Source organism: Oncorhynchus mykiss, chromosome 11 (genome assembly GCF_057628025.1).
Source record: "Oncorhynchus mykiss isolate SJ-2025 chromosome 11, ASM5762802v1, whole genome shotgun sequence".
In the NCBI taxonomy this organism is placed as follows: Eukaryota; Metazoa; Chordata; class Actinopteri; order Salmoniformes; family Salmonidae; genus Oncorhynchus; species Oncorhynchus mykiss.
In genome coordinates, this window is record NC_143032.1 from 63,318,856 (window position 1) to 63,345,935 (window position 27,080).

A 27,080-nucleotide genomic window follows, 5' to 3' on the forward strand; every position below is an offset into this window, starting at 1 on the left:
GCTGAAAGAAGCCATGGAGCTGTGTGTGTTCACTGGTGCATATATCACACAGGTTTCAAATCTGAAAGAGACATGTCTCGGGGATCCCTGTCAAATATTTAGAAAGAGTGAGTAAAAAAAGCCTGATAGCTGTGACTGGCACCAACTGTTTTAAGTAATGAATAGACTAAAGCAGTATAACATAAATACATGTAGGAAAGAAATATGATCATCAATTGTAGCCTTCAACATAGCCATTTTTGTATAAAACAGTCATTACAAAATATACATTCATCAAATAATTTGCCATATTACAAATACATGCTTTTCTCAATTTGACAAACGGACATAACATATCGACCAACCAACCTGTCGATGCTCTTTGTTTTGAAGGTTAGATTATAATCACATCTATATAAGATTCAGGTTTACAGTAATCAACAGATGGCGCTGTTGTTCAGAAATCATAACCCTCAACAGGTAGATCCTTTCACCCGGAAATACGAACAAAGCCGGAAGTTGGATAAATTACAGTTTGAAATCGTGGCGCTTGGCGTAAAGTCCAGAGAAAAAATATATGAAAAACTCGATTCTCTGGGAGATGGTTAGGTAATGAGAAACATGATAATATTGCCATTGTTGGGTTTTTCGTATGAGCCGTTTTGTTAAGGTTAGCGCTGTATAGATTAAGAGAAAAGCTTGATTACTAGTTAGGACAATGAATGGTTTAGCTGGTTGCTACAAAGGCAACACCTTCAAAATGAGAGTAATTATCTAGCAACGCTAAGGTTATTTCGGTTTGTTGATAAGTTAGCTAGCTGCATGTATCTGTTTGTCACTTTTAAAGTTGGTGCTAGTGTTTCTCTCTGTTTTACTTACCAACGAATATGGTTGTTCTTCCTGCCTTCCCACTTTGCCACTGTGTACAAGACTATACCAACGACACGATAGTTGCCATCAAGAAGGTAAGAGCATGTCTCTAAAGTCTGTGAGGAATGTTTCAAAGTAATTGCCAGGAGCACCTGTTTTTCCTTTAAGGTTTTTGTGTAGGCCTAACACATGCCCATGTGGGTAAAACCTGGGAAGTATAACCACAGAACATTGAGCCAGATGTTTCACTGGATGTATGCACCTGAAGCATCCGGTTGGCATTTCCACTCACCATGGTTATGAGAGGAAGCCCAGTGGCGGCAGTGGGAGGAGATGGATTTTGGCCGACATTTAGCACATTTTCTCATTGATGAAACATTTGATCACAGTACAGTTTTCTGTTCCCAAAACTAGATTCTGTTATGAACAGAGTGGACTAAGTTTTGTAGACTATTCTTTGCCAAAGTCCCTGTATTCCCACGACTGCGTAGCCTCTCAAAGTTCCAACATCAAGTTTTCTGACGATGCGACACTAGTAGTCCTGATTACAAACAATGACAAGAAGACCTACATAGAGGAGGTAGGCGCCACACTCTGGCGGTGTGGTGCCAGGAAAAACCACCTTTCCCTAAACGTCAGCAAAACAAAGGAGCTGATTTTGGACTTCAGGAGGAACCAGGCTGGGCACACCCTCATCAACAGAGCCGCCATAGAGATGGCAGAAGAATGTGCAAGAGCGGCCTGGCCCTGCAGGCCCTCCGTGTTCTACAGGAGCACCATCAAGAGCATACTGTCGGGCTGCATCACAGCCTGGTACAGCAACTCCACCACCGCTGACTGCAAGGCTCTACAGATCAGCTGAACCCATCAATGGGTGCACACAGCCTGCCCTCCAGGACACCTACAACACCAGGTGTTGCAGGAAGGCCAAGAAGATCATCAAAGACCTCAGCCCCCCCGAGACACAGTATGTTCTCCCCACGTCTAGTATAGGAGCATCATGGCAAAAACTGTGAGACTGGCCAATAACTTCTACCCCCAGATCATCACACTGCTGAATAGCCACCACCTGCCCCCGCCCCGCCCCCCCAGTTGTAAATATGTATATATTTTTATTATTATTGTTTTATACACTTCTCTTATGGACCTGCACTGTTAGAGCTCAGAGTTTAAGAATTTCACTGTACCCTGCAATTATATCTGCGACCCTGTGCATATGACTAATAAACTCATCTATCTAAAAATGGCATTGTTGAGAAGGAGTGTCTGTGGATCCCAGTACAGGAGCTTCAGAATGGTTTAGGTTAAAACTATGTATGGGAGTAGTTTCCCAGACACAGATTAAAACTAGTCCTGGACTAAAAAGCAAGCTGTGGAGAATCTCCGTTGAAAAGGCTTCATCTTTGTCTGGGAAACCACCCCATGAAATTTGATTCCGTATATTTGTCTCAAGTTTGTCGAGAGATTAAACTGCTGTAGGAGTTAAGTCACCCAAACATTATCGGGGTAAGAATCTAACTAAACTCCTACTGTTTAAATTGAAACTGTCAGAAGTAATATTCATGCGTTCCTGGTTGAGCTTTGCATCAGTTTCATCATCAGTTGCATTAATGATAATTTAGAGCTCATTTGGATATTATTCCCAACCAAAGCATCCTTTATGAACAATACTAATTATCTTGATCACCATCACCTTTACTGTGAAATTATGTCATGTTCTCAAAGAAAGCACAATATCATATGTCCCTACACTTACATTAATGTGTGTCCATTGTGTGTCTATTTCTCAGCTCCTTGATGTATTTGGGCATAAATTCAACATCAGCTTGGTGTTTGACTTTATGGACACAGACCTGGAGGTAAAACTGAGCTGTAGGTTTTGGCCATATGGGTCAGTTTCCCAGACCCTGATTAAATCTAGTACTGGACTAAAAAAAGCTTGCTCAAAGGAAAAACTCCACCAAATGGCTTTTTACTCCAAGACTAGGATTAATCTCTGTCCAGGAAACTGGCCCCAGTAAATGCTGATGTTCACAGCTTTAGTCTAAAAGTGACCTTGGGCACTAGAGGCCACTAGAGGGATACTCCATCCAGTGCTTGGGATTCATGGGTTAATTCAAAGTATGAAGGTTCTGTTGGATATGCAAGAGGGTCCCTTTATAGACTAGTACTCTGTTCATTCTGTTAGCTCTCTGTGATGTCCTCCTTGAGGCACAGATATGGGTTCAGTCATACCGAACATCAAAGACTGGCTGGTTCCCAGAGAGAGGGAGCAGCCTGAGAGCTATGGTATTAGTTTGCTTCTATCTCTCTCTCTCAGGGGTTCTGTAGGGCCAGCTCTGGTCCTGGGGGATCTGTCTGTCTGTGTCTCTGCCTCACTCTGTCCCTCTCGCTCTCTCTGCCCATCCCTATTTCTCTCTCTCCCTTTTGCTCTGGATTTATGAGTCTGTGTCTGCCAGATGGCTCCAGATGAGTGCCCAGTTTCACTGCCAATACATCAAACTCAGTTAGAGAGTAGGAAAACAGACCCCCTTAGAGCCATAATTAAGGAGTGGTAGCTGCTCCTAAATAATCAATACCACCCTCTCCGTAGCTCTCAGGATGATCTAATGGCAATTATCAAATCATAGACAGACAGATAAATAGCTCAGACACAGAAGACTGAAATACGAGGAGGATTTGATAGCCTGTGTCTACATAGAGATGTTGAGCTGAAATTCTCTTGTGCTTGTGCTTTCCTGAGAGGTGATTTGTTGTATGTGGACCTTCAGCCTTGGAGTTAAGAAAAGGTAGACTATTGAGAGACTGGCTGACACCCCTGGTCTAACTCTCTCCTGTGTTCTAGGTGGTGATTAAAGATACCATTCTGGTGCTGACTCCAGCCAACATCAAAGGCTTCATAGTGATGACTCTACTGGGCCTGGAGTACATGCACCACACACTGTCATACAATACACACCTTCTCATAGGTGCTTGTGTCAGGTAAAGTTAGGCGTGATAGACTCGTCTCCACTTCAGAAATTATATTTGTAATTGTATTTTATGTAAATTAACAAATGTACGTTTGTTATAAATCAATTACAATTGAAGTCGGAAGTTTACATACACTTAGGTTGGATTCATTAACTTGTTTTTCAACCACTCCACAAATGTCTTGTTAAAAAACTATAGCTTTAACGAGTCGGTTAGGGCACCTACTTTGTGCATAACACAAGTCATTTTTCCAACAACTGTTTACAGACAGATTATTTCACTTATAATTCACTGTATCACAATTCTAGTGGGTCAGAAGTTTACAAACACTAAGTTGACTGTGCCTTTAAACAGCTTGGAAAATTCCAGAAAATTCTGTCATGCTTTAGAAGCTTCTGATAGGCTAATTGACATAATTTGAGTCAATTGGAGGTGTACCTGTGGATGTATTTCAAGGCCTACCTTCAAACTCAGTTCCTCTTTGCTTGACATCATGGGAAAATCAAAAGAAATCAGCCAAGACCCCAGAAAAAATATTGTAGACCTCCACAAGTATGGTTCATCCTTGGGAGCAATTTCCAAATGCCTGAAGGTACCGCGTTCATCTGTACAAACAATAGTACGCAAGTATAAACACCCTGGGACCACGCAGCCGTCATACCGCTCAGGAAGGAGACACGTTCTGTCTCCTAGAGATGAACGTACTTAGGTGTGAAAAGTGCAAATCAATCCCAGATCAACCGCAAAGGACCTTGTGAAGATGCTGGAGGAAACGGGTACAAAAGTATTTAGATCCACAGTAAAACTAGCCCTATATCGACATAACCTGAAAGGCCGCTCAGCAAAGAAGAAGCCACTGCTCAACACCCGCCATAAAAAGGCCAGACTACGGTTTGCAACTGCACATGGGGACAAAGATCGTACTTTTTGGATAAATGTTCTCTGGTCTGATGAAACAAAAATAAAACTCTTTAGCCATAATGACCATTGTTTTGTTTGGAGTGAAAAGGGAGATGCTTGCAAGCCGAAGAACACCATCCCAACCGTGAAGCATCATGTTGTGGGGGTGCTTTGCTGCAGGATGGACTGGTGCACTTCACAAAATAGATGACATCATGAGGGAGGAAAATTATGTGAATGTATTGAGACTTCTCACACCAAAGTCAGGAAGTTAAAGCTTGGTTGCAAATGGGCCTTCTAAATGAACAATGACCCCAAGAATTCTTCCAAAGTTGTGGCAAAATGGCTTAAGGACAAGAAAATCAAGGTTTTGGAGTGGCCATCACAAAGCCCTGACCTCAATACCATAGAACATTTGTGGGCAGAACTGAAAAAATCATTTGCGAGCAAGGAGGCCTACAAACCTGACTCGGTTACACCAGCTCTGTCAGGAGGAATGGGCCAACATTCACCCAGCTTATTGTGGGAAGCTTGTGGAAGGCTACCGAAACGTTAGACCCAAGTTAAAAAATGTAAAGGCAATGCTACCAAATACTAATTGAGTGTATGTAAACTTCTGACCCACTGGGAATGTGATGAAAGAAATAAAAGCTGAAATAAATAATTCTCTAAAGTGGTGATCCTAACTGACCTAAGACAGGGAATTTCTACTAGGATTAAAAAAACTGAGTTTATATGTTTTTGGCTAAGGTGTATGTAAACTTCCGACTTCAACTGTATATTTCTCCACAGTAAACGCTGTGTACGATCTGAAACCCAATAACCTGCTGCTGGATGAGAATGGGCTGCTGAAGCTGTCTGATTTTTGTTTGAGTAAAACTCTCGGCAGCCCTACAGTCTACACTCACCAGGTAGTCAGTCACCTGTAGGTGTCACTCTCAAACTCCATTTCAAAGTCTTTATTGTCCATTTATTTATATTTTTTAAAATTGCATTTAATGTGTCACTCACTGTGTTTGATACAATGTTTGCTCTCTCTCAGGTGGCGTGGTTCTCCAGAGTTGTTCAGTGCCAGGATGCATGGGGTGGGCGTCGACATGTGGGCCGTGGACTGCGTCCTTGCGGAGCTTCCGCAGGTACACACACCATAAGCTCAGTCCAATTTAAACATATAGACGAGACAAAACACGTTTGCCTGTAGAATGGCACTGAAACTAGGCAGCTCAATTGAACTTTGTTCTGAAATTGTCTGGTCTCTGTGATTTAAAAATAAATCTAGACTGAGCATCAAGGTTCAGATTACTGTATTGTCAGACACAAACCTTTCTGAATACATAATGCTGCATCCCAAATGGCAAGCTATTCCCTGTATAGTGTACTACTTTTGACCGGAGGACTCTGTTCAAAAGTTGTACAAATGTAGGGAATGTGGTTGCCATTTGAGACTCATGTTCCCTGCTACTCTGTGGTATAACACCCTCTGTCTCTCTCTTGTTAACATTCCTAGCAGGAAACTCCTGGCCTGTGAGTGTCTGTCTTTTCTGTGTCTGCATGTGTGGTTCATTTAAGACTAAGCAACGCCTTGAAAATATCTGGGTCCTCAATAATACATTGTGGATTTAAATAATGCCTTCATGTCTCTAACTCTAATGTGATACACAGTCCAGCACACAAACGGGGTCCCTGGGTCCTGTGTGGGAGGGTGATCTGGCATACAGACATACAGCAGCCTGTCCCCCCTGCTGTTCAGTTCTGTGTCAGAACTACCTCAGGCTATAGGAACCCCTGAGCCCCCCTCGGCCTCCCTTCTCTTTGGTTTTTCTCTGGAAGAGTTCTAAATGGCACCCTATTCCTTATTTAGTGCACTAATTTTGACCAGCTCTTAAAGCAGTGCACTAACGGAGGCATTTGGGATGAAGTCAGTCTGTTTATTCAGTGCTGTTTCTCCCAGCCCCCCCCCCCCCCCTCCCGTCTCCTCTCAACAGCCTCTGAGGGTGAGGTACTTTACGAACAGCCCCAGCTGCCCCAGCACAACTCCTCATCTGAGCCTCTCAAAGAGAATCAAGAGGAAACGAGATGGTCTGGAGACAAGGAATGAACAACACAGACACACACGCACATCTCAGCATTGGAATCAATAGCACAGACATTATTATTCCATCATACACCAGAGATAGAAGGTTAAATACCTCCTTGACATGTTTGTGTTTGACCATGATATTAATAACAACATGGTAAATATTATTCTGCTTGCTTATTTAAACTGATGGTTTGGCTTGTACAAAGGATTCAATGACTGGTTTCCAATTTTGGATTGGGCCAGCAAGGGCCTAGAATGCATACATATTTTTGTACTGTGACCATGTTATCAGAAGTAACCTCGTCAATTAAACATAAATATTCTCACACACTGTCAGAGTAACATGGTCTACTCGTATAGAACTGGAATCCCATTATAGTCAGAGCCCAGTAATTAAACGGATGTAGGCGGTACAAAATAGCGCAATAGCAACCCAGGACTAACACACACACACACACACAGGTGTAGGGATGGTGGCGGTACATTTAACTGCAACAAAAACCAAGTGTTACTGTGAGGTTCGATGTGTGGTTTGGGAACTATTTAGGTCGACTGGGTTGTATATTCTTGCTGGTCTTGCTGTTAAATGTCCAGTGTGGTTCATTGGACTGGGTAGTTAGAAGTTGCCCCTAAACCGTGGTCCATGGTCAGTTATTTTTTTTTTTTTTAACCTCCTAATGGTTAAAGTTTAGTGTTGAATAATGTTATTCTAGACCTGTGGTTAGTGGCAACTTCTAACTCCAGCGTGGCTCGTGTGGTCCAGTGGAAGACCTTCAGTGTGGTCTAACAGTGGTTCTGGATAGAGCTCTGTAAGAGACTGCTAGAGCACGACTATTTAGGTGACGAAAGAAGAAAACAGCAAGACTGTATTTTTGTCATGATTAATTTCATACATTTAGATGTACTGTAATATTGTCATGATTCATTTCATACAAAAACAATCTAAATGTATGTTATTTATTTTTGATGTGATGTAGGATAAGTCATTCTGTCTGAGATTGTGGTTGTTCATTTGGTTGACACTTCTGAATTAATGCAACACCTCAACTCTTAGCTGACTTCTCTTAGCATAAAGTATCTAATCAATTATCCCCCAAAAAATATGAATACAATTAATTAAGTGGAGAAATCTTAGTAAAAAATACCTACTCCCACTCTGGTTTAGGGTGCCATTCACCCCACATGGAGGGCAGAGCCCTTAGTGCTCTGAATAAATACATATACCTCCCACCCACTACATGAGCAGAGATTAAATCTCACATGTCTGAAGAATAAAAAATGTCTGTGTGCCAGTCTGTTTGCACAGATTTGGATAGTGGGAAAGGTTGTTTTTATGGCTTGCAAAACGAGCCACCAGGTGGGTGGGGATTTTACTTCATGACCAATTATTTAACCTTTATTTAACTAGGCAAATCAGTTAAGAACCAATTCTTATTTACAATGACTGCCAACAACGGCCAAACCCGGACGACGCTGGGCCAATTGTACACCGCCCAATGGGACTCCCAATCACGGCTGGTTGTGATACAGCCTGGATTCGAGCAAGGGTGTCTGTAGTGACGCCTCAAGCACTGAGATGCAGTGCCGTAGACCGCTGCGCCCCTCGGGAGCCCAAGAATGAACAAATCCTGCCCACCTGGGGCACTGGGCCATGCGAAACTAATTTGCTTAGTGTGTGTGGGAAAGAGACATGGTGGCTCTCCACTCAATTCCTGCTCCGCTCTGACACCATTGTTCCACCAGCAGCGCTGTATGTCAGCAGTCTAAAGTGGCCTGTTCCTGTCCTCTCCTCTGTCCACACGGATCTGACACAACCTGGCAAGTGAGAGCAGATCTTATGACAGATTTAGTTAGTCTCTCACCAGACTCAGGGACTGAGCTGTCCCCTGTCAGAGCAGGTCAAAAGCTGGCGTCCGCTACACCTGTACTGTAGTGAGACCCTTGGTTTCACCCATCCGATGTTGTTGGATCAGTTGTCTCAATGAAAAGGAAGGAAGGATACATTTTTTTAAGTATTGGAGCTGGACTCGGTCCAGACAGACAGAGAACCATTTGGGTCATGGCCAAGGCTCAGGGTTGAGGTGAGGGCAAGCTGAATGATTCAAGTCTATAGAACTGCCCCACAATACAATACGGCACCGGAACAGCAGAGCAGGGACACAATGGCTGTGTATGGCGGCCAAGCCTGGAGAAATGACAGGGTTGTGTGTGTGTGGATGATGGTGGTGTCAGAAGTTGTAACACAGGAGGCCAGTACACACTGATTGCAGAATCACTCCAAGAATAGTTATGAGAGCCATTGTTTTTTGTATTTTATTAAGAACCCCATAAGCTGTTGCAAAACCAGCAGCTACAGTGCCTTGCGAAAGTATTCGGCCCCCTTGAACTTTGCGACCTTTTCCCACATTTCAGGCTTCAAACATAAAGATATAAAACTGTATTTTTTTGTGACGAATCAACAAGTGGGACACAATCATGAAGTGGAACGACATTTATTGGATATTTCAAACTTTTTTAACAAATCAAAAACTGAAAAATTGGGCGTGCAAAATTATTCAGCCCCTTTACTTTCAGTGCAGCAAACTCTCTCCAGAAGTTCAGTGAGGATCTCTGAATGATCCAATGTTGACCTAAATGACTAATGATGATAAATACAATCCACCTGTGTGTAATCAAGTCTCCGTATAAATGCACCTGCACTGTGATAGTCTCAGAGGTCCGTTAAAAGCGCAGAGAGCATCATGAAGAACAAGGAACACACCAGGCAGGTCCGAGATACTGTTGTGAAGAAGTTTAAAGACTGATTTGGATACAAAAATATTTCCCAAGCTTTAAACATCCCAAGGAGCACTGTGCAAGCGATAATATTGAAATGGAAGGAGTATCAGACCACTGCAAATCTACCAAGACCTGGCCGTTCCTCTAAACTTTCAGCTCATACAAGGAGAAGACTGATCAGAGATGCAGCCAAGAGGCCCATGATCACTCTGGATGAACTGCAGAGATCTACAGCTGAGGTGGGAGACTCTGTCCATAGGACAGATATATTGCACAAATCTGGCCTTTATGGAAGAGTGGCAAGAAGAAAGCCATTTCTTAAAGATATCCATAAAAAGTGTTGTTTAAAGTTTGCCACAAGCCACCTGGGAGACACACCAAACATGTGGAAGAAGGTGCTCTGGTCAGATGAAACCAAAATTGAACTTTTTGGCAACAATGCAAAACGTTATGTTTGGCGTAAAAGCAACACAGCTGAACACACCATCCCCACTGTCAAACATGGTGGTGGCAGCATCATGGTTTGGGCCTGCTTTTCTTCAGCAGGGACAGGGAAGATGGTTAAAATTGATGGGAAGATGGATGGAGCCAAATACAGGACCATTCTGGAAGAAAACCTGATGGAGTCTGCAAAAGACCTGAGACTGGGACGGAGATTTGTCTTCCAACAAGACAATGATCCAAAACATTAAGCAAAATCTACAATGGAATGGTTCAAAAATAAACATATCCAGGTGTTAGAATGGCCAAGTCAAAGTCCAGACCTGAATCCAATCGAGAATCTGTGGAAAGAACTGAAAACTGCTGTTCACAAATGCTCTCCATCCAACCTCACTGAGCTCGAGCTGTTTTGCAAGGAGGAATGGGAAAACATGTCAGTCTCTCGATGTGCAAAACTGATAGAGACATACCCCAAGCGACTTACAGCTGTAATCGCAGCAAAAGGTGGCGCTACAAAGTATTAACTTAAGGGGGCTGAATAATATTGCACGCCCAATTTTTCAGTTTTTGATTTGTTAAAAAAGTTTGAAATATCCAATAAATGTCGTTCCACTTCATGATTGTGTCCCACTTGTTGTTGATTCTTCACAAAAAAAATACAGTTTTATATCTTTATGTTTGAAGCCTGAAATGTGGCAAAAGGTCGCAAAGTTCAAGGGGGCCGAATACTTTCGCAAGGCACTGTACACTTCCTGGGGTCCACACAAACATGAAACATTACATAATGCAGAACATTAATAGACAAGAATGGCAAACACAGCCTACATATCAATACATACACACAAAATATCTAGGTCAAATAGGGGAGAGGCGTGGTGCCGTGAGGTGTTGCTTTATCTGTTTTTTTAAACCAGGTTTGCTGTTCATTTGAGCAATATGAGATGTAATGGAGTTCCATGCAGTAATCGCTCTATATAATAATGTACGCTTTTGTGACTTTGTTATGTTTTGGGGACTGTGAAAGACCCCTGGTGGCATGGCTGGTGGGGTAAGTGTGTTTATTTGATTTATTTCACCTTTATTTAACCAGGTAGGCAAGTTGAGAACAAGTTCTCATTTACAATTGCGAACTGGCCAAGATAAAGCAAAGCAGTTCGACACATACAACGACACAGAGTTACACATGGAGTAAAACAAACATACAGCCAATAATACAGTATAAACAAGTCTATATACGATGTGAGCAAATTAGGTGCGATAAGGGAGGTAAAGGCAAAAAAAGGCCATGGTGGCAAAGTAAATACAATATAGCAAGTAAAACACTGGAATGGTAGATTTGCAGTGGAAGAATGTGCAAAGTAGAAATACAAATAATGGGGTGCAAAGGAGCTAAATTATTTAATTAAATACAGTAGGGAAAGAGGTAGTTGTTTGGGCTAAATTATAGGTGGGCTATGTACAGGTTCAGTAATCTGTGAGCTGCTCTGACAGTTGGTGCTTAAAGCTAGGGAGGGAGATAAGTGTTTCCAGTTTCAGAGATTTTTGTAGTTCGTTCCAGTCATTGGAAGCAGAGAACTGGAAGGAGAGGCGGCCAAAGAAAGAATTGCTTTGTCAGAGCTGTGTTTGTTGACTATGCAAGCAATTTGAAATGTTCAACACATTGCATCACTTTTTCTTTTTATAAGGAACAGTCAGTCTCTCCTCAACTCTTAGCCAAGAGAGACTGAAATACACTGCTCAAATAAATACAAATAAAATAAAGGGAACACTTAAACAACACAATGTAACTCCAAGTCAATCACACTTCTGTGAAATCAAACTGTCCCCTTAGGAAGCAAGTCTGATTGACCAATACATTTCACATGCTGTTGTGCAAATGGAATAGACAACAGGTGGAAATTATAGGCAATTAGCAAGACACCCCCAATAAAGGAGTGGTTCTGCAGTGGTGACCACAGACCACTTCTCAGTTCCTATGCTTCCTGGCTGATGTTTTGGTCACTTTTGAATGCTGTCGGTGCCTTCACTCTAGTGGTAGCATGAGACGGAGTCTACAACACACACAAGTGGCTCAGGTAGTGCAGCTCATCCAGGATGGCACATCAATGCGAGCTGTGGCAAGAAGGTTTGCTGTGTCTGTCAGCGTAGTGTCCAGAGCATGGAGGCGCTACCAGGAGACAGGCCAGACACTCTAATGTACTTGTCCTGTTGCTCAGTTGTGCACCAGAGCCTCCCACTCCTCTTTCTATTCTGGTTAGGGCCAGTTTGCGCTCTTCTGTGAATGGAATAGCCTTCATTTCTCAGAACAAGAATAGACTGACGAGTTTCAGAAGACAGTTCTTTGTTTTTGGCCATTTTAAGCCTGTAATCGAACTCACATGCTGATGCTCCAGATACTCAACTAGTCTAAAGAAGGACAGTTTTATTGCTTCTTTAATTAGCTCAACAGTTTTCAGCTGTGCTAACATAATTGCAAAAGGGTTTTCTAATGATCAATAATGGGCCTCTGTACGCCTATGTAGATATTCCATGAAAGAAAATAGCCGTTTCCAGCTACAATAGTCATTGACAACATTAACAATGTCTACACGGTATTTCTGACCAATTTGATGTTATTTTAATGGATGAAAAATGTGATTTTCTTTCAAAAACAAGGACATTTCTAAGTGGCCCCAAACTTTTGAATGTTAGCATATATGGTTAAATTATCAGCATACATGGATACACAGGTTTTGTTTAATGCCAGTGGCAGGTAATTGGTAAAAATATAAAAGACACTAGAGAGCTGCCCTGCGGTACACCACACCCTACATGTTGGACATTAGAGAAGCTTCCATTAAAGAAAACCCTCTGAGATCTATTAGATAGCTCTGAATCCACAATATAGCAGAGGTTGAAAGGCCATAAAACGTATGTTTTCTAATCAACAGGCAATGGTGAATAATATATTTGTAAAAAAAAAATGAACAAGGCAAATCGGTTAAAAACAAATTCTTATTTACAATGACAGCCTACCAAAAGGAAAAAGGCCTCCTGCAGGGACGGGGGCAGGGATTTAAAATCTATATATACAGTATCAGTCAAAAGTTTGGACACACCTACCCATTCAAGGGTTTTTCTTATTTTTTTACTATACTCTACATTGTACAATAATAGTGAAGACATCAAAATATATTTGTTATTCTTCAAAGTAGCCACCCCTTGCCTTAATGACAGCTTTGCACACTCTTGGCATTCTCTCAACCAGCTTCACGAGGAATGATTTTCCAACAGTATTGAAGGAACTGCCATAAATTGGGTTGAGGTCAGGTAATTGTAGAGGCCAGGTAATCTGATGTAGCGCTCCATCACTCCTTCTTGGTCAAATAGCCCTTACACAGTCTGGAGGTGTGTCACCAAAGCCCCATATACTACCCACCACTGCGACCTGTACGCTCTCGTTGGCTGGTCCTCTCTTCATACTTGTCGCCAAACCCACTGACTCCAGGTCATCTACAAGAACCTGCTAGGTAAAGTCCCACCTTATCTCAGCTTGCTGGTTACCATAGCAGCACCCACCTGTAGCACATGCTCTAGCAGGTATATCTCTCTGGTCGCCCCCAAAACCAATTCTTTCTTTGGCCACCTCTCCTTCCAGTTCTCTGCTGCCAATGACTGGAACGAACTACAAAAATCTCTGAAACTGGAAACACTTATCTCCCTCACTAGCTTTAAGCACCAGCTGTCAGAGCAGCTCACAGATTACTGCACCTGTACATAGCCCATCTACAATTTAGCCCAAACAACTACCACTCCCCCTACTGTATTTATTTATTTTTCTCCTTTGCACCCCATTATTTCTATCTCTACTTTGCACATTATTCCACTGCAAATCAACCATTCATGTTTTACTTGCTATATTGTATTTACTTTGCCACCATGGCCTTTTATTTGCCTTTACCTCCCTTATCTCACCTCATTTGCTCACATCGTATATAGACTTGTTTATACTGTATTATTGACTGTATGTTTGTTTTACTCCATGTGTAACTCTGTGTTGTTGAATGTGTCAAACTGCGTTGCTTTATCTTGGCCAGTTCGCAATTGTAAATGAGAACTTGTTCTCAACTTGCCTACCTGGTTAAATAAAGGTGAAATTAAAATAAATAAAAAAGGGATTAAATGAGGTTGAATGAACTGTTTCACTGCCAGAAAGGCTCAGCTGATAGCCAGGTGTAGCAGTGGTAAGATGTTGGGACAGCTTTATGTAGGCCCTAACAGTTTTTGGTCACTGTTACAGTGCAATTCATGTATTGTTTAGTGTTGTGTTGTGTCTTTGCTGGGATGCATCCCACTTTTTTTTGTTTTGCCCACCAAGATATACATGCTAAAATCACCACTGGCTGCCTTATATGACTTTCACTTCAATATCACATGATATTGGTTCTCGGCATCACATTATATCAAAAATAAATACATGCCCAGGCTCTCAGATTCCCAGATGACTTCCAACGTAAAGACTAAGAAAACGTTGCCTGTGTGAGTGGGCTCAGACATGCCATTCTGTATCCATGTGAAGGTCCTGTACCACACACACACACAAATACATGTGACGCACACGCATGCACAAACACACACACACCGACTGAAAACCATCCCCTCTCTAAACATTCCTCCCTCTATCTTGTTTGCGTTTCTCTGTGGAAAAGAAAGAAAGAAGAGTCTGAGAAGAGGAAGTCAGTGTCATCACCCAGGTTACCTAAAAGACAAAGGGAACTGAGAATGTTATGAAAAGCAAACACCCAACTCTTTCTCTACAATAACCCTTTAAACACACACACACACACAGTTTGTTCAACATACACTGCCTTCAGAAAGTATTTTCCACATTTTGTTGTGTTACAGAATTTAAAATTGAGATTTTTGGAGTCACTGGCCTACGCACCTTGTCAAAGTAAAATTGTTTTTCTACATTTTACAAATTAATAAAAAATGTAAAGCTGAAATACCTAGAGTCAATAAGTATTCAACCCCTTTGTTACTGCAAGCCTAATAAGTTCAGGAGTACAAATGTGCTTAACAAGTCACATTATAAGTTGCATGGACTCACTCTATGTGCAATAATAGTGTTTAACATGATTTTTGAATGACTACCTCATCTTTGTACCCCACACATACAATTGTCTGTAAGGTCCCTCAGCCGAGCTGTGAATTTCAAACACAGATTCAACCACAAAGACCAGGAAGGTTTTCCAATGCCTCGCGAAGAAGGGCACTTATTGGTAGATGGGTAAAAATAAAAACAATTGAAAATGGACTATCCCTTTGAGCATGGTGAAGTTACTAAATACACTTTGAATGGTGTATCAATGCACCCAGTCACTACAAAGATATAGGCATCCTTCCTAACTCAGTTGCCAGATAGGAAGGAAACTGCTCTGAGATTTCACCATGAGGCCAATGGTGACTTTAAAACAATTACAGAGTTTAACAGCTGTGATAGTGGAAAACTGAAAATGGATCAACAACATTGTAGTTACTTCACAATAATAACCTTATTGACCATGTGAAAAGAAGGAAGCCTGTACAGAAGAAAAAATATTCAAAAAAATGCATCCTGTTTGCAAGAAGGCACCAAAGAAAGACTGAAAAGAAATGTGGCAAAGCAATTCATTTTGGTCCTGAATACAAAGTGTTATGTTTGGGGCAAATCCAATACAACACACTACTGAGTACCACTCCATATTTTCAAGCATAGTGGTGGCTGCATCATGTTATGGGTATGCTTGTAATCGTTAATGACTGGGGAATTTTTCAGGATAAAAAATAAACGGAATGGAGTTAAGCACAAGCAAAATCCTACAGGAAGACCTGGTTCAGTCTGCCTTCCACCAGACACTGGGAGATGAATTCACCTTTCTGTAGGACAACAACCTAAAACACAAGGCCAAATCTATGCTGGAGTTGCTTACCAAGAAGACTGTTCCTGTGAATGTTCCTGAGTGGCCGAGTTACAGTTTTGACTTAAATCCCGTGCTTATTTTGAGTCGGATCTTGTGCACGTCTCAGATTTGACTTTGTTTGTTCCGGCACCTATTTGCCTCTCGTGGCATAATTGATGACTTATTTCACTGTTCGCACTGTAGACATTCTAGTAAAAGCGATCAGCATTAAATCAAGTTGCCTCCTCGTTATTTATCCCGCCCCCCCCCAGTGCATCCACCGACAAAGTGGTCGGAGCAGGTGCAATTTGCAATTCAAGAAGAAGCAAACGTATAACCCCTGGCTTGTCATGCAGAATTCAAAGTTGGGCTGTACAAAATGCAAAAAGCCTTAGAAGGAAGCTAAACATCAGTCTCATGTCCGCTCCTGGCTTTAAGCAAGAAGTTGACTCGCAAGAGTTAAATGGCCTTGACATGGGGAGAGTCATTGTGGAAGGTTTGGAAAACTAAGGTAGGACATTTTTTTAAATGTACTTTCACAGCACAAAACAAGTTTGTAATTGAATATGTGCTTCATATTATCACATAGGCAGGAGGTCTAAATATTCTCATTGTGTTCTGCTGTAGCCTACATTGTTCTATTTTATTTTAAGTTATATTCCGATATAGAGATATTTGTTCTACTGTTACATTGATGTCTTGAAAATGATATGAAATTGGGGTCTTGTAAGCCCCACTGCTGAGTATGTGTACATGGCGGGTGTTCTGAAGTGTTGTCTAAAAATGTTGCTGTACACTGACGTCTAGAAAATTAGGCTATAAGAAATTCGGACTTGTGTAAGGCCCGCAGTTATACTCAAGTATGTGTGCATACTGCAGTGAAGTCTAAAATGCTTTGAATTAATTAGCACCTTAGAGAGTGCTGTCCGTTTCACCACCATAGATAGTAGGCAACTTGGCTTAAATCTAGTGGCTTGCGGAAGTATTCACTCCCCTTGGTGTTTTTCCTATTTTGCTGCCTTACAACCTGGAATTAAAATGTTTTTTTTGGGGGGGGGGGGTTGTATCATTTGATTTGGTGTACAGCAATCTTTAAGTCATACCACAGATACTCAATTGGATTGAGGTCTGGGTTATGACTAGGCCATTCCAAGACATTTAAATGTTTCCCCTTAAACCACTCACGTGTTGCTTTAGCAGTATGCTTAGGGTCATTGTCCTGCTGGAAGGTGAGCCTCTGTCCTGGGCTCAAATCTCTGGAAGACTGAAACAGGTTTCCCTCAAGAATTTCAATGTATTTAGAGCCATCCATCATTACTTCAATTCTGACCAGTTTCCCAGTCCCTGCCGATGAAAAACATCCCCACAGCATGATGCTGCCACCACCATGCTTCACTGTGGGGATGGTGTTCTCGGGATGATGAGAGGTGTTAGGTTTGCACCAGGCATAGCGTTTTCCTTGATTCACAAAAAGCTACATTTTAGTCTCATCTGACCAGAGTACCTTCTTCCATATGTTTGGGGAGTCTCCCACATGCCTGTTGGCAAACACCAAACGGTTTGCTTATTTTTTTCTTTAAGCAATGGCTTTTTTTTCTTGCCACTCTTCCGTAAAGCCTAGCTCTGTGGAGTGTACGGCTTAAAGTGGTCCTATGGGCAGATACTCTAATCTCCGCTGTGGAACTTTGCAGCTCCTTCAGGGTTATCTTTTGTCTCTTTGTTGCCTCTCTGATTAAAGCCATCATTGCCTGATCCGTGAGTTTTGGTGGGCGGCCCTCTCTTGGCAGGTTTGTTGTGTTGCCATATTCTTTCTTTTTTTATATAATGGATTTAATGGTGGTCCGTGGGATGTTCAAAGTTATAACCCAACCCTGATCTGTACTTCTCCACAACTTTGTCTCTGATCATTTTGGAGTGCTCCTTGGTCTTCATGGTGCCGCTTGCTTGGTGGTGCCCCTTGCTTAGTGGTGTTGCAGACTCTGGGGCCTTTCAGTACAGGTGTATATATACTGAGATCATGTGATATATCATGTGACACTTAGATTGCACACAGTTGGACTTTATTTAACTAATTATGTGACTTCTGAAGGTAATTGGTTGCACCAGATCTTATTTAGGGGCTTCATAGCAAAGTGGGTGAATACATATGCACGCACCACTTTCCGTTTAGAATTTTTTTAAACAAGTTCTTTTTTTCATTTCACTTCACCAATTTGGACTATTTTGTGTATGTCATTACATGAAATCCAAATAAAAATCAATTTTCTCTGGACCCTGATCTCTCTTTTGACGAACATATCAAGACTGTTTCAAGGACAGCTTTTTTCCATCTACGTAACATTGCAAAAATCAGAAACTTTCTGTCCAAAAATGATGCAGAAAAATGTATCCATGCTTTTGTTACTTCTAGGTTAGACTACTGCAATTCGCTACTTTCAGGGCTACCTGGATAAAGCACTAAATAAACTGCAGTTAGTGCTAAATACGGCTGCTAGAATCCAAAAAATTTGATAATATTACTCCAGTGCTAGCCTCCCCACACTGGCTTTCTGTTAAGGCAAGGGCTGATTTCAAGGTTTTACTGCTAACCTACAAAGCATTACATGGGCTTGCTCCTACCTATCGTTCCGATTTGGTCCTGCGGTACATACCTACAAGTACGCTACGGTCACAAGACACAGGCCTCCTAATTGTCCCTAGAATTTCTAAGCAAACAGCTGGAGGCAGGGCTTTCTCCTATAGAGCTCAATTTTTATGGAATGGTCAGCCTACCCATGTGAGAGACGCAGACTCGGTCTCAACCTTTAAGTCTTTACTGAAGACTCATCTCTTCAGTAGGTCATATGATTGAGTGTAGTCTGGCCCAGGAGTTTGAAGGTGAACAGAAAGGCTCTGGAGCAACGAACCGCCCTTGCTGTCTCTGCCTGGCCGGTTCCCCTTTCTCCACTGGGATTCTCTGCCTCTAACCCTATTACAGGGGCTGAGTCACTGGCTTACTGGTGCTCTTCCATGCTGTCCCTAGGAGGGGTGCGTCACTTGAGTGGGTTGAGTCACTGACGTGATCTTCCTGTCTGGGTTGGCGCGGGGGGCCCCTTGGGTTGTGCCATGGCGGAGATCTTTGTGGTCTATACTCGGCCTTGTCTCAGGATGGTGAGTTGGTGGTTGAAAAGGGGGGCTGTGCTTTGGCAAAGTGGGTGGGGTTATATCCTGCGTGTTTGGCCCTGTCCGGGGGTATCATCGGTAGGGGCCACAGTGTCTCCTGACCCCTCCTGTCTCAGCCTCCAGTATTTATGCTGCAGTAGATTATGTGTCAGGGGGCTAGGGTCAGTCTGTTATATCTAGAGTACTTCTCCTGTCTTATCCGGTTTCCTGTGTGAACTTAAGTATGCTATCTCTAATTCTCTCTTTCTCTCTTTCATTTAGAATTTGGAAAACAATAATGGGCAAATGTTGTACAATACAGGTGTGGAAAAGCTCTTAGAGACTTCACCAGAAAGACTCCCAGCTGTAATCACTCTACAAAGTATTGACTCAGGGGTGTGAATACTTATGCAAATGAGATATTTATGTATTTAATTTTCAATACATTTGGAAACATTTCTACAAATATGTTTTCACTTTGTCATTATGAGATATTGTGTGTAGATGGACGAGAGAAAAAATATTGCATATATTTTGAATTCAGGTTGTAACAACAAAATGTGGATTGGATCAAGGGGTATGAATACCTTCTGAATGCACGGTATATCCCCTCATTGAATAGCGTACAACTATCATGAATAGAAACTATATGAACCCAACAACGTGACGAAAACGGATGTGACATAGAAATAAAATAAGAAAATACAATCATCTAAATTAAATGTGTCATAGTTATTCAGTATATTTTCTGTCGTGCGTATTAAATGTTTATAATGCTTCATATATTGATTTATTACACAGTAGCTCTACTATGGCATTTTACTCGCTTTGAGTCTGGCATTTTGTCTGTGCGATGAGCACCTGCCTGTAACAAGTAACGCCATCACGGTAAAAACAGTGGGAGGAGAGAGGGGGCTAGAAAGAGAGAGAGATAGAGACGGGGAAGTACATGTACTGCAGGCGCTCTGAGTAGAATTTTATGCGAGAACGTCCGTCTGTACCGAACTGGAAAAGTGGGCTGAATTCTGGAAGGGAATTTTTGACAACCATAACAAGATGTGTAGACCTAATCCGTGCTGTATAGGGCAGGTGAGTAATAACTAATTGTGGTTATAACTAATATTATACTCGGCACGTTTATGGAAAAAATACCACCAGCGAACGTTATTGGTTTTTCTAACAAATTGAACTCCATAATGTATAGTAGCTTACGCTACATTTTGATGTAAAATGTCGGAATTTAGTTAGCTAATTAGTTTTTTTTCTTGATTTCGTATTCAAGGTTTCAATTCATTTTTGTATTTTACGAAATGTGTATGGCTTCCAACTGTTTGGCTAAACGCTAGCTAGCTAGTTACTGTAGCTAGCTATTCTTGCGGATGACCATCGAAGATAATCTAGCCTGCCACAGTTTCCCCAAAAAATGAGTAGTAGCGCGCGACGCAGCTACAAAGATGTTATGATTTGAATCGATCGCGAGTCTGTAACATTTGTGTAAACTGGCAACATTGTTGCTTGTGTTGTAGATGTCACTTCTACTGTAAACAATGTGTCATCGCACTGTTTAACATGAGTTGACGGCGTGCGTGACACTAATTTGCCTTCAGTTCCTACATTTGCCGATCTGGTTACCTCTGCCAACATCCTAGCGGTTGTGCCCGGCTTGATCCAATTCATTTTTTGAAACTATCTCACAGTTTTCCAGTGACGTAATGCTGTGTTGTTCTAAAGGTTTTGGGCAAGTCGCTGTATTTCTTATTTTCTAGTGGAATGATATTGAGTTCGCATGACTAGCACAGATCTTAATCCAATAAACCTCACTTATTCGCTTAGGCTATTTGGGAATGATGTGGTCTAGCCATTAGGTGATGAGAAGAGCTTCTCTGGCTGAAAAGACTATGGGGCTAATTTAGGTAGAAATTACCATTGCAGCAGAAGTCAAAGCAACCAGCCAAAGTCCATTAACACATCTAGTTTAATATAACTTCATATTGGTATGTGAGAAAACTGGTTCTTATTTAACACAGTGATACAGAGATCTTCAATGTCCCATTGCATAGGCCTTGTCTTTGGCATTGTTCCATAACTGCCTGCTAGTCTAACTAACCACACTGAATAGTTTCTCCTCCAGAGGAATTTAATTACAGGGACACGTCCCTCATCCAATGTATTCAGGGGCCATCCCTTCAGTCCACTCAATGAAGAACGGAATCAAAGGAAATACGGGCTGGTGTGTGTGTGCATGTGTGCACATGCATGCGGTGTGTGTGGCTGATGTTAGCAAGAAATGAAGCACAAACACTTTAGTCAACATTGTCTTGCTACACAGGCCATGCGATAATCCTGTCTGTCACAGACCCCCATTAGCGTTGTCCCCGTCAACATGTGTATGAGTGTGTGTGTGTGTATTTGTGTTTGTTTTGACTGTGTGTCTATGCCTGTGTGTCCATCTTATTTGTATGTGTGATCGGCGGGTGGTCTGTTCATTTCCTCTTTGGCTGAATGTGGGGGGCTGGCTGTTTGGATTAGATTAGTGACGGAGATAAACTGGCCAGAGCTGTGCAGAAGAGGGCCAGAAACAGTGGTGTAGATGGACAGGGAGGGAAGTAGTCCAGAGAGAATCAGGACCGGAGAGGTGACTCCGATAGACGTAGTTGTAACTCTGAGCTACGCTGGAAACAGAACAGGAGGGTGGCAAACACAGCAATGAGAGGTCAGGACACACTGTTGTCACACACTGACTCAGCATACACCTGCAGTAGTCTGGCGGACACACGTGTGCACACACCTGCATCCGACTAAAATAAACATCCAGTCATCTGTCACTTCAGGCTTGCCACATGGCTCCACTCTACATCCAGACACTGGTCCCAGGTCAGCTGGATAGTTCAGCCTGTAATAGTTGAGGTTAGCGCTGGGGCAGGGAGATCCGACACTGGAACAGTTTCAGAACGTTTCCCACTGAACCAACATGGCTACGTAAACAAAGCCATTGTGTGTGTTTTTCAGTCTCTCCTGGCTCATAGACTATAGCTTCACATTTAGGAAACAACAGATGTAGTGATTATGGTGGTCTTCCTTTAAAACCCCTCTGGCTGTGAACACTGTCAGGCTTCCACAGGAGGAGGGAGACTTGAGCTAAATCCCTGATCAAAACCAGGATATTATGGCCTTTGATTGGCTTGGCTTCTTAAAGGAGTAGATTACTATTTTACAACTTGATGTTAGATCAGTGTTTCCCAAACTTGGTCCTCGTGACCCCAAGGGGTGTTCGTTCTGGTTTTTGCTTGATGATGAGTTGATTAGTTGAATCAGTTGTGTAGTGCTAGGGCAAAAACCATAAAGTGCACCCCTTGGGGACTTTGGGAAACCCTGTGTTAGATGGTTGCTCATCCTGAAAGTAGTCTATGGGTCAAGAGAAACTGTAGTCCATGGTTAATTTTTCTTTAAACACCAACTACGAACTTCAGCTAACCTTAACCACCACAATCTAACCGTCAATGAAACTGATGGGGACATGTGAGCATGTAAAAAAAAAAAGAAAAGTCTAAATCACTTGAAATCAATTCAAATCCTCTCCATATTTGATGTTACTTAAAGGTGATTTGGCCATAAAAAACATGCTTACATCCCCCCATCACTTCCATTGATTATTAGCTTGTGGTGGCTATTTACTTATTATTGCTGGATCCAAATCACAGAGAGAGAATCTGGCCACACATTTGAATTCAAGGGCAAAGAAGATAAAATAGCATGTAAAAAACCTAGTGCTATCTATTTTAGATTCTGAACTCAATTTCAAATCACACATTAGGAATGTAGCCAAAATAGATTTTTACCACCTGAGGTACATTGCCAAGGTGGGCCGTTTCTCTCTTAGGCTGAGACTCATGCATGCTATTATTACAAGCAGGCTTGACTACTGTAATGCTGTCCTGTCTGGTCTTCCCAAGAAAGCCATTGGTCAACTGCAAAACATACAGAATGCTGCAGCGTGGGTACTGACCAAGACCAGACGGAGAGCACACATTACGCTGGTTTTAAGGCAGCCTTTAGTTACTATGCCCTAGCCTCTGGAACAGTCTGCCAGAGAACCTGAGGGGGGCTGAAACTGTGGACATATTGAAAGAGATCTTAAAACACACCTTTTTATTTTAGCTTTTCCTTAGGGTGCTTTTTGGTTGTTGTTCTTTAGTTTTTTTTATCCTCTTATGTTTGTTGTAGTAAATATTTCATTGTTTTATTCATTTTTTCCTGTGAAGCACATTTTGTTCCATCCCATGTCTGAAATGTGCTGTATAAATAAAGCTTGATTTGATTTGATCAAGTTGTAAAATAGTGAACCACTCCTTTAACCGTCCTTGTACCAGGTGCAGCCATTAGAGGATTTGAATTCAGTTTGAAACTGAAATGTTTTACTGGCTACGATGAGGGTCACAAACAGAGCCTGGGGTTGTGGTTGGGAGTTTGGCTAGGGCTGTAGCTAGGCTAGCAGGCCTAGTGTAGTGTGTATGTTTATGTGTACACTCTTAGAAAAAAGGTGCTATCTAGAATCTGAAAGCGTTCTTCGGCTGTCCCCATAGGATAACCTTTTGAAGAACCCTTTTGGAACCCTTTTTTCTAAGAGTGTCGCCTAGATGTTGAGCATCTCTCTGTGCTGGCTGAGGCTCCATGTGTAGAGACGGTAGTATGATGAAACCCTGTGAAATGTCTGTCTGCTTGATGGTAATGGGTTCAGCCTAGCGACATCGAAAGACAGTGTAACCCACTGCTTCAGTCAGCAAACGAAAGGGAAAGGGGTATACCTAGTCAGTTGTACAACTAAATGCACGTGTTTGATAATTGATATCCAATATTGGATGAAAAAAGATCTGCTACACATTTAAATCTCCCATGTAACTACAGGTATTCCATTGTCTATAACACAATTATAAGCTAAATGCTTTATTCGTGTGTTTTTATTGGAGGCAAAGGTAAACATGGCTATGTTCCATTACTGAGAGTAAGATAATATATTGTATTGATCAGATAACACTGTGTTATGGCTGGACTACATTCTTCCTCTGTGTACTACTGTCTGTCTGTATCACTGACTCTCTGGGTCTCTTTTTTATCTTTTTGTTCCATTTCCTCTGTTTGGGTCATGGATGCCTCTTGGGTTGCTCAACATTCCCCTGTTCTCTTCCTGTTTCTCTTCCTTTCGCTCCCTCTCTTTATTTAGCGTAGCCAATGCCAGGGGCTGTATTTACCCCATTAAGGTGTTGTTACTCAAATCAATCAAATCAAATGTTATTGGTCACATGCTTCGTAAACAACAGGTGTAGACTAACAGTGAAATGCTTGCTTGCGGGCCGTTCCCAACAATACAGAGAGAAGGAAAATAAAGAAATAACATTTAATAATAAAAGTAAAAAGGAAAGTAAAAATCAGCCTTTCCAGCTACAATAGTCATTTACAATATTAACAATGTCTACACTGTATTTCTGATCAATTCTATGTTATTTTAATGGACAAAAAATGTGCTTTTCTTTCAAAAACTTTGACATTTCTAAGTGACCCCAAACGTTTGAACGGTACTGTACATATAACTAGGAATAAAGTGACTAGGCAACAAGATAGATAATGAACAGTAGCATGTGATGAATCAAAAAAGTTAGTGCAAAAAAAGGTTAATGCAGATAGTCCTAGTAGCTATTTGGTTAACAATTTATCTAACTATTTAACAGTCTTATGGCTTGGGAGTAGAAGCTGTACAGCGGCCTCTTGGTTCCGGACTTGGTGCATTGGTAAGGCTTGCTTCCTCTCAAGTTTGTGTAGGAAACAGTGCAGTGATACATTTTTGCAGAGTGCGTGCAACTGCCTAGCTATACAGACAACACAAAAGAGTTGCTGTCAATCAGGGAGAACGGGCACTAGGCTATCTCTACACTTTACCAACCCTAGCTTTGGCTCCTAACTCTGTAGGCCAATATGTGTGTTAGTGTGTGTGTGCCTCAGCCTTCTGTCTTTGTCTTCCTGGGTTTATATATGTTGCCGTACCTTCTGTTTCTCTCTGTGAACACAGAGCATGTGTAACTTGAGAGGGTGTGTCTGAGGAATGGGTTCATTTCATCTCTCCGTCTTGTTGGCTGCAGAAGAGTACAGCAACATCCCTGAGTCAGCAGCATCACAATGACTCGTGTGTGTGTGTGTGTGTGCGTGCGTGCGGCTCTAACTGTCTGTTGCCTGCGTTCTGCCTATGTTGTTGTTCTCTGTCTGGGTTTGACCTATTTATGCAGTGTGTGTGTGTGTGTGTGTGGCCCAGGGTATAAGGGAATGAGCTTTTAGTGGTTACCATTCTTATCCTCAAAGACACAACCCATTTTAACACTGATCGTAGGACTGTTCTTATCTCCAATAGAGCCCCACAGTGGAGGTGTCGTAATACCCATAAAACCTAGTAGTCAAACAGGGAAATGGTTCCAATCGTTTTTCCACCATTCATTTTTCCCATAGGTAATTTTAGATGCACTTAAAATAAGAGCTGTGTTTCTTGTAGGCTTAACTTGGCATGATGTTTTGATAACCATGTAAATCGCTCCCAGACAAGGTGACTTTTATCAATGTATTTGGCTCAATTTACTCTCAGATTCGAAAATGCTAATTAGCATGAAAATAATGTCATGCAAGAGTACAAATCCCTGTCTCTAGATAGACGGCACCTTTGCTAACAGGTATTGTGTCAATTTAAAACTTGCACAAGACAGTTCACAAAAATGTAAATTTAAAGAAAGTTAGCTAATTTATTCATTACTAAATTTAGCTAATGTTAGATAGTTAATCCAGAGATTCTTACCTTTGCCTCAATTTGGAAGTCAAGTCCACATTAGCAGCTAATTAGCATTCATTTTTTGTCAGGGGAAATACAGGCAAATATATTGATAAAAGTCACCTTGTCCTAGAGAGATTTACACGGTTATCTAAACGTCATGCCAGGGTAAACCTACATGAAACACAGCCCTTATTTTAAGTGTTTCTAAAAAATGAATGGTGGAAAAACGATTGGAACTATAACCTTGTTTGACCGCTAGGTTTTATGAGTATTATGACTCATACTGTGATACTCTATAGTGGTAGCCTATCTCATAGTGTTAGAGATATCCCCTGACCTAGGACCAGCTGTGGGCTTCACCAACTCCTGTCAACCTGCTGATCCATTCCTTTTCAATCCCTCAGTTTTTGACTAGCTAGCCCATTGTTTTCAATAAGTGGTTTGACTCTCTCAGTCACTTTCTGGATGGGGATTTGTGTTCATTTCCTGAAGGGAATCATAACATCCTGTTATACTGAAGTTCTGAGACTGAGTGGCCCACTAGTGGTACACAGCGGAGCGTGAAAGATGGTGTGTTTGTGTCTGTGTGAGCACAACGGGTCTGTAGTTTTACCAAGTCTTTTAGACTGAGGAGGGGTTTTCCCCTTTCACCCTTAACCCCTGGGACAGCTGATGGATACGAGACAGAACGAGATGAGGAGGAGAGAGAATAGAGAAAGAAAGGGGGAGGTCAAATAAAGGGAACAGGATGAGAGGTTGGTAGAGAGGGGGAGGAAGTGAGAGAGGGATAGCATAGCAGAAAGAACTAGAGGGAAAGAGTTCTCGATGCCCCCAGGGTCCAGCGAAGGTTGAGTCACAGTGGGGGTTGGTGTGCTGTGAGTGGAAGGGAGGGTGGTTTTGTGCTTTTTATAATAGTAATAATAATAATAATAGTAGTAGATAATAGTAGAGCTGGTGGCCTTGCCATGTAATCCTAACACTTTGTGGGAGTGGTGTGTGTGGTTGTGTGGGGGGTTGGAGGAGGGGTTGATGGCTACAGATTTGGGAGTTAGTAGTTTGGCAGGCACGGTGTTAATATTGTTTGAAAGGGGTCAGGGCAGACCACCTGTCGACATGGGAGGGAGGGGAGGGTCAGAGTTGGTTGTCATGGCATCTCCATTGTCTCTGTTTGCATCGGCATGCCTCA

The 27,080-nt window shown here is 41.9% G+C and overlaps 1 protein-coding gene and 1 long non-coding RNA gene across 7 annotated transcripts in view; both read left to right on the forward strand.

The window, feature by feature from the left end:
- Positions 1-479: 479 nt before the first annotated feature.
- On the forward strand, positions 480-6,963 carry LOC110536153 (uncharacterized). 6 transcript variants are annotated; one of them, XR_002475373.3, is made up of 5 exons: positions 484-588; positions 910-944; positions 3,695-3,831; positions 5,515-5,633; positions 5,765-6,963. It is a non-coding gene; the product is annotated as an uncharacterized LOC110536153 (long non-coding RNA). The 6 variants fall into 6 exon arrangements; XR_016484648.1 differs by having other exon boundaries at positions 5,515-5,647; positions 5,765-6,013; XR_002475375.3 differs by lacking the exon at positions 910-944 and having other exon boundaries at positions 480-588.
- A 12,798-nt stretch (positions 6,964-19,761) lies between these two features.
- Positions 19,762-27,080, forward strand: part of LOC110536155 (serine incorporator 5) — a 44,141-nt gene continuing 36,822 nt past the window's right edge. Inside the window, exon 1 of the mRNA XM_036936027.2 lies at positions 19,762-20,172. Coding sequence (XP_036791922.2) covers positions 20,140-20,172 — 33 coding nt within the window. The 5' untranslated portion in view covers positions 19,762-20,139. The remainder of the gene's footprint in view (positions 20,173-27,080) is intronic.